The sequence below is a fragment of the Nannospalax galili genome, unplaced genomic scaffold (assembly GCF_000622305.1).
Source record: "Nannospalax galili isolate Female #2095 unplaced genomic scaffold, S.galili_v1.0 scaffold3, whole genome shotgun sequence".
NCBI classification, from domain to species: domain Eukaryota; kingdom Metazoa; phylum Chordata; class Mammalia; order Rodentia; family Spalacidae; genus Nannospalax; species Nannospalax galili.
Genome location: NW_008351466.1, coordinates 855520 through 866122, shown reverse-complemented (window position 1 = coordinate 866122; position 10603 = coordinate 855520). Strand labels below are relative to the sequence as shown.

The following is a 10603-nucleotide window of genomic DNA, read 5'->3' as shown; positions in this document are numbered from 1 at the left end:
CACACACACACACACACACACACACACAAATAAATAAATAAATAAATAGATGTAATAAGAAATTTTTAAATCACTGAATGTGCAAAAGGAGCCCAACTATGGAAACTATAAATTTGTATATGAATACACACACACACACAAGCATAAGCACACATGCATGTTCAGACTCCCACATACACAGGCACACATGCACATTTTCTAAAGGGATGGCTTTGTGTTAGTCTTTCCCTGGGTTGCCTCTGCCTGGTTTAGCTTGAGTGACTTGGTTTCCTGCCTGTGCTCACAGACACCTCCCCTAGACAGCGAATTCAGAATCTTAGTCGCTTTGTGTGGAAGCAGGCAACAGTGGCCAGTGAACTGTGGGAAAAGCTGACAGCCCGCTGTGTAGATCAGCACCGCCACATTGAGCGCACTCTGGAACAGCTGTTGGAGATCCAAGGGGCAATGGAGGAGTTGAGCACTACACTGACCCAAGCTGAGGGAGTCCGAGCCACTTGGGAGCCCATCGGGGATCTCTTCATTGATTCCCTCCCGGAGCATATCCAAGCTGTCAAGGTATATAGGGCCCCTCCCTATACAGTCCTTGCTGAGACCTGATGCTCTTTCACCTTGTCACTGTACCTTATGAGGAGAGTGCATTGTTGGCCTGGACCTTCAATGAGTCTTTCTTAGTTATGGGCTAGATCTGGGGCCTGTGTATCAACAGTCCCCTCTGTTCTTCTACTGTCTTCTCTTTCCCTGGTTTTCTACAATGAAGAGAAAAGGATAAGAGCAGTGACCACTCACACTTTAATCTAGTTGCCCAAATAGTCAAGCAGCTAGGTTGTGTTATTGAAACTAAACCTCTCCATGAAAAAGGCAGAGTTAAGATGAATGAGTAACGGGTTCTCCTTCCTACTCTCTGTCTGCTGTGGCATTTGAGTTTTGCTTTTGTAGCTATTCAAAGAAGAGTTCTCTCCTGTGAAGGATGGAGTGCAGTTAGTGAATGATCTGGCCCACCAACTTGCCATTTCTGATGTGCACTTGTCAATGGAGAATTCACGGGCTTTGGAACAGATTAACATCCGGTGGAAACAGCTCCAGGTAGAAGAGCATCCTGAAATGAGCCTTGGGGAAGTGCATTGATATGACTAGGCTTAGGGGGAAATGTCTTCAGGTTCAAAGGATAGCAAGGGTTATTGAACGGAAATCTATACAGGAAAAGAAGAGAATGTGGGGTCAGGGAATAAGCTTCTCAACCCGTGAGCTACAGGGAGTGTTAAACTAGAAGAATGAGAAGGGCTTGTCTAGATTTGGGAATGCTGGTTAGATTGAGGAGAAGGATTTTTATGGCCTGGAACTAAGGAGGTTCTTCTCAGACCCTTGTCAGTGCTAGGAGCAGGTGAGAGTTAGGTGACCACAGAAGGGACTGGACCAGGAGAAAAGCCAGCTATAAGGGAGCTCATAAAGTTTCTGGAGGCACCTGCAGATCCCACATAAATAACTGGAATGAACTCACTGCCTTCCTACCTGTTCTCTCTGTAGGTGTCAGTTGGTGAGAGACTTAAGCAGCTCCAGGATGCCCACCGGGACTTTGGGCCTGGATCACAGCACTTCCTGTCCTGTACGTGAGCCAAACTAGACTTCACTTAGCAGAATATCAGCCATCTTCCAAGAATCTGCTGTTGTCTCTGGAGGCTTTGTGGGAGCCTAGTATGCCTTAGCATTTAAGAAGCAGTGAGGACGAATCCCTGTATTATTGTGGTTCAATGAACAGGCTCCTCAGTCAAAGGAAGCTGAATGTGACTCACTGTGCCCCAACCTAAGAGCTGTGCAAATTTTAAAAACTTAGTGTCACCTTTGAACCTCAGTTATCATATCTGTGCAATGGTGGGGGACAGGGAGATTGCCCAACTCATCAGGTTATAAAAATTAAATAACTTTATTTATTTAGTATTTATTGTGGACCAAGTACTTTTCTGGAAACTGAAGCCATCACAATGAACAAATGAACAGAAATCCTTAGACTTGGATAGCTTGTTTTCTAATGGAGGAACCAGATCATAAGGAAATAGATATAAGGGCAATTAATGGCAAGTGAGTGCTGAGGAAGACATTAAAGCTAGGAAGGTGTGCCTAGGGAGGGCTGGACTTAAAGGGAAGAGACACTGCAGAGGTCCCACTGAGAAGGTAACAATTGAACAGAGTCCTACAGGTGATGAAAGAATGAACCACACGAGGGAAGAGCACACTAGGCAGAAATTCCAGGCTCTTAAAGCAGGGGGTGAGGGGGTGTACTGAAGAACAGTAAGGAGACCTATGGAGAAGGGAGCAAAGAGAAGAACGGCGAGACGAAAGCACAGAAGGCCTTGTCGGTAAAAAGAAGAACTTGGGATTGTACTCCAAATGGAATAGAGGGCTTTTGATAGGGTTTGAGGTGAGGAATGATATGATATGACTTACTTTTCATCACAGTGTTCTAAATAGATTGTTGGGGACCAGGATGGGAGCAGAGAGATCTGTTAGGATCCATGTGAAGGATGGTGCTGGCCTAGACCAAGAAGGTAGCCATGGAGATGGTAAATATATACAGGAAGGAGAATTAGATATGCACACAAACCAAAGTAACATGTCTGGCAAGTATAAAGACCTCAACTCATGTTATCCATGCTTAAAATTATTGCTTCATAACCAGCTCCACACAGCTATACCTGTACAGGATTCTTGCATTCAAGAAAACTACAGTGAGCAAGCAGGTCAACCAGGTAACCTGACCCTCCCTGTTAAGATCTGGAGGATAAAGGCTGAGGGCTGAGTATTTCATAAGAGAGAAATGGGCAGTATCATCCCCCTCTGCTGCTCGTGCAGAGAAGGTTGGCCTTCTAGGGAAAAGGCTTTGAGCCTCATGTAGAAAATATATATTTTTTAAATTTTTATTTATTATTTTTGTTTTATGTGTATGCGTGTATTGCCTGCAAGTAGGTAAGTACACCTGTGTCGTGCAGTGCCCGCGGAGGACAGAAGAGGCTGTCGGGTTTATGTGTATGCATGTATTGCCTGCATGTAGGTAAGGGCACCCGTGTCGTGCAATGCCCATGGAGGGAAGAGTCTGTTGGATCCCCTGGAACTGGAGTTACGGACAGTTGTTAACTGTCATGTGGGTGCTGGGATTCGAACCCAGGTCTTCTGCAAGAACAACCAGTGTTCTTAACCACTGAGCCATCTCTCCAGCTTTTATCCACAGGAGCACTCCAGTTACTGCAGCTGAATGGGTAGAAATAACTGTCTTCTCAGAGAGAATATTGGGATGATCTAAGCCAAGTATTCTTATTTATGTTCTACCTGTGTTTCTGGTATGGTAGGACATCAGTGACAACCTCCTCCCCTTCCCCTGCTCCAACATCAGGGAGCAAACTGTGCTTTTTACAGTATTCCCCCACCCTCAAGAGCTGTTAACAATTGCAACTGAAGGTCAAGTATTTCACTTTGTGCTTAACCACCTTTGAGGAAGGATAGACCATGGGAATGGCCAAGAAGCTTGAAGAATACTACTAATCAGCTTTCTTTCTCTTTTCCTTTACCAGCCTCTGTCCAGGTTCCCTGGGAAAGAGCAATTTCACCCAATAAAGTTCCCTACTACATCAAGTAAGTGACTGTCAGAATCAGAAGCTGTTCAGTTACCTGCCTATCCCCTACATCACCTATATTCTGCTTCCTAGCTGTCACTTCTTGTTCAATGACATTCCTCTATCTAGTCCAGTTCTTCCTTCTACTCATTCAAAGACCTCAAGATTCTACCTGGGTGATGGTGAACTCTTGTATTTTAGAACTTTCAGAGTTCACCTTGGCATTGTGCAGCATCTTGCATCCAGCCAATCACTGACTGGTGTGTGCGTGCAGTGGGGTGTTAGGAGTGTGGATATCGGTGCTATTGATGCTTTTGTTTGTAGCCACCAGGCTCAGACCACATGCTGGGATCATCCCAAGATGACTGAGTTATACCAAACCCTAGGTAAGAATATGGGGTTCCTGTATGGAGTAGGGATCTACTGTACAGCTATCTTTGTCCTGTAATGTCCATCAGTGGATGAATGGATGAAGGAATTTTGCTGTATGGAATATTCTTTAGTCCCAAAAGACTTATCATTTGGACAACATGGATGAACCTGAAGGATGCTATGCTTGCTGAAATAAGGCATGCCAAGAAATCAAATACTGCATGATCCCACTTATGTAAGGAATTTAAAATAGGCACACTCATGGAATCAGAGTTAGAATGGTGGCTGTCTCAGGGGCTGGGAGGAGGAAATGCGGAGGTATTGGTCAAAAGCTACAGTTTCAATTATGCAACCTGAATAGGTCCTAAAGATCTGTATTACACATATATGCACATATAGTTAATAGTACTGTTTTCATGCTAAAAATTTGCTGAGAGAATAGATCTCACATTAAGTGTTCTTACCAGCCACATATTACTGCTAATAATAGTAATAACAAGAAGAAGGAGAAGGAGGAGTAAGAGGAGGAGGAGGAGGAGTAAGAAGAGAAGGAGGAGGAAGAGAAGGAGGAGGAGAAAGAAGAAGAGGAAGAAGAAGATAGGAGGAAACTTTAGTAGCAATAGATACGACATATATTGTAATGATTATTTATTGCCAAACTAAGATGTATGCATTAAATATATACAATTTTATGTGTCAAATATACTTCAATAAGGTGGCTTAAGAAGAAAATCTCAGCCAATAAGCAGGTAGGGTAGAAGGGAGTGCCTTGTTCTTCACTGACAACATCCCTTTGTCCTCTACATCTTCAACAACAAGTTCTCCCATATCCCTCTGGATTATTCTAGGATCATGTTAGAGAATTATATTTGTAGATGTGAAATCCAATCTGGTTTGAAATGCAGTCTATGAGCTGCAATGACGGAAACTCTTGTGTGCCTTATCTTTGCTTACTGAGAGAAGTACATCATGATGCCACAAGTTTTATCCATGTGACTATAGTTCATACATTTTCACTGCTGTAGTGGATGCCACCGGGTGTAGACATTTCTTTCCCATTCTACTGATGATAGGCTTGTGGATTTCTAGTTTGGATTGGCTATATGAAATGCTGCTGAGGAGATCTTGTACATGTCTTCTGATATATGTGTGCAAGGATTTCTCCAGGGCATGTTTTTATTATGTAGGTCATAACACCATTTCAGCTTGTTACGACAAGCTTCTTAAAAATGGAAATAGACTAGAAATATCAGTGTGCAACAGATCCTTAGCAAGGGTAGGATCTGAAATGAATTTTATGCTTTTATTTTATTAAATCTAGTAAGAATTGCTTTCTGAAATGTGTCATGTACATTGGATTATGATGTAAGCTGATCTATGTATTTTTAACTATGAATCTTTCTCAAAATGTTTGCATATCACTGCTGTGGAATATATGCGGCCAAGGTTGCAGGGTATTTGTGTTCCACATTAGTAGGTAATATCAAGTTGTTTTCCAATGGTTATATCAGTTCACACTTCCACCAACAACTCTCATTTGCACATATCCTTGATACTTGCTATCAAATTTGGTTTTATTGCCAGTCTGGTAGGTGTAAAACTATATTTTGTTGGGGTTTTGCTTTGCATTTCCCTGATCTGAGTGAGTCTCTTTCCATTCTTTGCAGCTGATCTGAACAACATTAAGTTTTCAGCTTATCGTACTGCCATGAAGCTCCGCAGAGTCCAGAAGGCCCTGCGCTGTATGTCTCCAGTCGCTCTTCTCTGTGGCTTTTACCCTCATCCTCCTGTGTCTCACCTACCTGCCTCTTCCCACGTGCATCTCACCTTAGCCAGTGTTGTTTGTCGTTTGATGGGAACTCTCCAAAGGCTGGGATATATGGACTGTGGACACTTGATTTTTCCATTCATTCCAAGTCCCAGATTTGTTTTCAAATTAACGCCACAGCTATCCAACTCCTTGCCTCTTTTCCCCAGCCCAAGTTGGATAATTAAGCAACAACTTTGCAGCAGGAAGTATTGGGTTCATTGTTTGCCATCTTGGAGTGATTAGACATAGCAGCAGAACTGTTACAGCAAGTCCAGTAGTTCACTACTAGCATGGCTGTCGATAGACTTTCTCTTCTGGCCTTGCTCAGGTGTACTGTTCATTTAAACTCCCTGTCCCAGATGTCTAGCTCAGCTGATTCAGCATTAGTGTAATTAAAATGGCCTCCTGATGCATGTCACATTCTCCAAGTTATACATAACCCTTCACAGGCAGTGTATAACTTAGAACAGGGCTCGTATGCAAATCTACTAACAGTTGAAATTTATGTTGGGCTGGGGATTTAGCTCAGTGGTATAGTGTGTAGCATGTGCAAGGCCTAGGGACCAATCTCCTGTACCCTCAAATTCTTTTAAAGCTAATGTAAACATAGAAAAACTTAAAATGGGTTATGGGCCCTTACACATCAATGCAACAAAGGAGGTGTGTCCATTCATACCTCACCATCTTCTCAAAACTGATGAAAGAACATGTGTGTATGGAGACATCCCAAGTTAACTTAGAGGGCTTTTATCTGCCTTGCCCCTCCTTGGGATGGGGGTCTTGGTAAAGGACAAGCTTGTGACATACTTGCAAATGCTTGGTCTGGAGACTGAATTAAATTCGGTGATTCTCTAGCCTTGTCTTCTTATGGGATTCTATTTCTGGCTATATTTTCCCTTTCTTCTTTCCTTTCAGTGGATCTGGTAACTTTAACTACAGCCCTGGAGATCTTCAATGAGCATGATCTGCAGGCCAGTGAGCATGTGATGGATGTAGTGGAGGTCATTCACTGCCTGACTGCCTTGTATGAACGGCTGGAGGAGGAAAGAGGCATCCTGGTCAATGTGCCACTATGTGTAGACATGAGCCTCAACTGGCTCCTCAATGTGTTTGATAGGTAAAGGATTTCATTCTGGAAGCCTCCAGAATAAATTCAGTGGGGCATCTCTAGCAGCCATGGGGGAAGAGATTGCTCCCATGGTGGGCTTGGACCAGTTCAGCTTGGGGCACAGTTGACCAGTACACTGCTGGGGTCAATTCAGTGAGGAAAATGACTGCCAAGATGTCAACCTTTTACATGTGTTCATGTTCTCAGTATCTTCCTTTAAATCTAGTGGTCGCAGTGGAAAGATGCGGGCATTGTCCTTTAAGACTGGCATCGCATGCCTGTGTGGCACAGAAGTGAAAGAAAAACTTCAGTGTGAGTACAACTCCAGAGGCTGGAGTAGCGTTGGGTTGGGGAGGATTGGGTGTCGCAGGGTTCGGGGTGAAGGAAGGGCAGAAGATAAACAGAATGTAGAACTTGCAACTCGGCAGAGGGGTACTTGGGCCACCTTCTAATGTCTCTTGGTCTCAGCTACTGCAAAGAATGCATGACAGCCAATGGCCAGGATGGGCCTAAAGCTTGTTATTCTTCCAGTGTTACTCTGAGAGGCTTGGGTGTAATTACTTAGGATCTTCATGGACTCCAAGGGGTACCTGGGGCTCTGTCTTGCTAGTTCTAGTCCCTCTAGTCTAACAGATTTGTCAGTCTCCCTGTCTGAAACTCAAGCCACATCACATATCCTCCTGGAGAAGTCCCCTGTCGTTACATAGACAGGATGCAATAATATACTTTCTATAGGAAGCAGACAGTATGTACTCTGTAGTTTGAGCCTCCCTGGTTTATGCCATGTTTGTTTTTTCCCTTCAATCATGCATCATGTCTTCAGCATTTTACAGGTTTTTTTTTTCCAGCAGCATCATTAGTTGTTGAGTCCTAGTGTGTGTTCAATTCTCTGCTAATAAATGACGGGAATGATGGGTCAAATTAGACCTGGTCTCCTCTTTAGGAAGTTTACAATCTAGATGAAATAATATTTTGTTTTTTAATATATGTGTATGAGTGTATTGCCTACATGTATGTGAGTGCACCCATGTCATGCAATGCCTCAGAGGTCAGAAGAGGGCATCGGATTCCCCTGGAACTGGAGTTAAGGATGGTTCATAGCCACCATGTGGGTGCTGGGAATCGAACCCCGGTCCTCTGCAAGAGCAGTCAGTGCTCTTAACCGCTGAGCCATCTCTTCAGCCCCTAGAAAACATTTCTTAAAGGTTCTAACTGAGCCTAAGACAAATGACCACATCAGAAAGATGACTATGGTACAAGCAAACCTTAGAGAGAAGGAACTTCTCCAAGCATGTTCATGGCTGTGATAACATTTGTTTCACCCAACGTTCCTTTGAGATAGGATGGACAGTGACAATTTGCCTTCAGTGTTCAAGTAAGAAAGTTGCTGCAGTAAAGAGACTGCCACATAGAGAGGTTCATGACTTAATCAAGATGCTACAGCTATTCGGCAGTGGATTCAGACATCAGACCGTGGCACTTAGTCTTCTGCTTCTTGTGTATTTTCTAGTCTTAAGTGAGGTATGAAGCGCATAGACAATAATGTCTAGGGGAGGTATGCAAAGGTTGACCTGGCATTGGGGAGGTTCTAGAAGAGCTTCCATCTCTTAATGGTATGGACACTTGACTATAAGGCATGTTCAGACACGCCTGAGGAATCTGCTTTCCCAGAAGTGTAACATATTTGTTGGGCACTGTATTACAAATCACTGTTTCTCTCTCTCTCTCTCTCTCTCTCTCTCTCTCTCTCTCTCGCTCTCGCTCTCGCTCTCGCTCTCGCTCTCGCTCTCGCTCTCGCTCTCTCTCTGTTCTGTCTCTTCATTTCTCTGTCTCTCCTCTGTTCTTTCTCCCTCTTTCCCTTTTTCCCTCCCTGCCTCCCTTCTTCCATTCTTCCCTCTATTCCTCTCTCTTCCAATTAATGATGCTCTGTTTTTACGTCTGTGTTATCCCCTGCCTTAAGAATGCTCTTTTTAGAACTCTTGGGCATCTAGATCAGGCATGACATTATAGATTTTCCGGTTTGAGAAGTCATTATCTCGGTGATGTGCTCTTTTCCTGTCTTCCTTTTTTGCTTTTTCTCCTCATACCATTCTCTGGCCATTCCTAAATTGGGGTTGGCTATTGTTGGTGATGGGCCCAGCAGATCTCTTCAGTCAAGTGGCCAACTCAGGAAGCCAATGTGACCAACGCCATCTCGGTGTCCTGCTCCATGAAGCCATTCAGGTGCCCCGTCAGCTGGGTGAAGTCGCAGCTTTTGGAGGCAGCAATGTGGAGCCCAGTGTCCGTAGCTGCTTTCGTTTTGTGAGTATAGAACTGCAGAGTCAAGGAGTAAGGGAAACGAGATGGAAGGGAGGGAGGGTAGAAGGGAAAAGGGACCAGCATCTAGGATTTTGATCTTAAGTATTCAGATGTATAAGAATTTGTTGGGATGGGTCAACAGTTCTGTAGGGTGTAGGTTTGGATTCCTGTCAGGGAGAGTGATAACTAAGATAAGGCGGAAGGTAGACACCTCTGGAGAATAGACCACCTGGCACTCTAGCAACAAGGTATCTTGGGCTTAGTCATATCCACTAGATATTTTATTTCTCTAGAGCACGGGGAAGGCAGTCATTGAAGCTTCCCAGTTCCTGGAGTGGGTCAACTTGGAGCCCCAGTCCATGGTGTGGTTGGCTGTTCTGCATCGGGTTACCATCGCTGAACAAGTAAAGCATCAAACCAAGTGCTCTATCTGTAGGCAGTGCCCCATCAAAGGGTTCAGGTAGGGAATACAATGCCTGCTGGAATGATAAAAATGTCACATAACATAAAAATTAGGTGCTACAAACTAAGGCATTATTTATTATTCTTTATGACTTATCTATGGTATAGTATCACCATATTATTGTAATCCATTTTATTGAAGAATGTGTAACTTATAAAAATGGGAAATGAAATATTTTCTTTTTAGTTATAATATGAAGTACTACAGACTCATGGAAATACATAGTGAATATTATAACAAAACTTATGTACCAAATTCTGTGCCAGCACGTTTCACAATAAATTCCCAGGAAAAAAAAAGAGGAAGCCTGATTTGTAGCATTTGCTGATTTCTGCAATGTAAATACTCCCATTATAGCTGTGAAGCAGGTTATATACAGGGAATCTCTGAGAAGAGTTGAAAGAGATGTAAATTTGCACAGTGTTTATAGTATTTCCACCATGCAGATGCAAGTCACATACCCCTAATCCAAAAATCTGAAATCTGTTGGCAATACCCAATCAAGAATTTCTGGATTAGGAAATGTTCAACCAGCAAAGCCTGTGCAAATATGGCAAGAATTTCATATAAAGGATACCCAACCAGTGCAATAGATGCAAATAACTTTGCAGGCCTGTACACACCCTGCAGCCGTGCAAGTGAGGATACCTATGAATTCAGCCCAACACAAAATCGTAAACTTACTTAAAATAAGAGAATTTTCTGCAATTCTTATTTCTAAGTCAATTGCACAGTTCTTGAGTATGAATTTCCTAGATGGCAATATGTTGCAATGTCAGTTGACTCCAGCACACTGTAGTGTTTACTCACAACCAAGATTAAGTAATAATACATTTAGAGTTTCCCTGATTAGAATCCCCTCCTTCCTCTACAAAAGTACCTGTTTCATAAAACACTTCTCTCTCTCTCTCTCTCTCTCTCTCTCTCTCTCTCTCTCTCTCTCTCTC

General features: G+C 43.2%; 1 protein-coding gene across 6 annotated transcripts in view; it reads left to right on the top strand.

Moving 5' to 3' along the window:
• The window catches only part of Drp2 (dystrophin related protein 2), a 73340-nt gene that overhangs the window by 26288 nt on the left and 36449 nt on the right, over positions 1-10603 (top strand). For all 6 annotated transcript variants that reach the window (XM_017801997.2, XM_008848334.1, XM_008848332.2 and 3 more), the window contains 10 exons: positions 287-555; positions 937-1083; positions 1525-1603; positions 3564-3624; positions 3930-3991; positions 5645-5719; positions 6703-6904; positions 7122-7207; positions 9039-9196; positions 9487-9653. In XM_017801997.2, the coding sequence (XP_017657486.1) occupies positions 287-555; positions 937-1083; positions 1525-1603; positions 3564-3624; positions 3930-3991; positions 5645-5719; positions 6703-6904; positions 7122-7207; positions 9039-9196; positions 9487-9653 (1306 nt within the window). The remainder of the gene's footprint in view (positions 1-286; positions 556-936; positions 1084-1524; positions 1604-3563; positions 3625-3929; positions 3992-5644; positions 5720-6702; positions 6905-7121; positions 7208-9038; positions 9197-9486; positions 9654-10603) is intronic.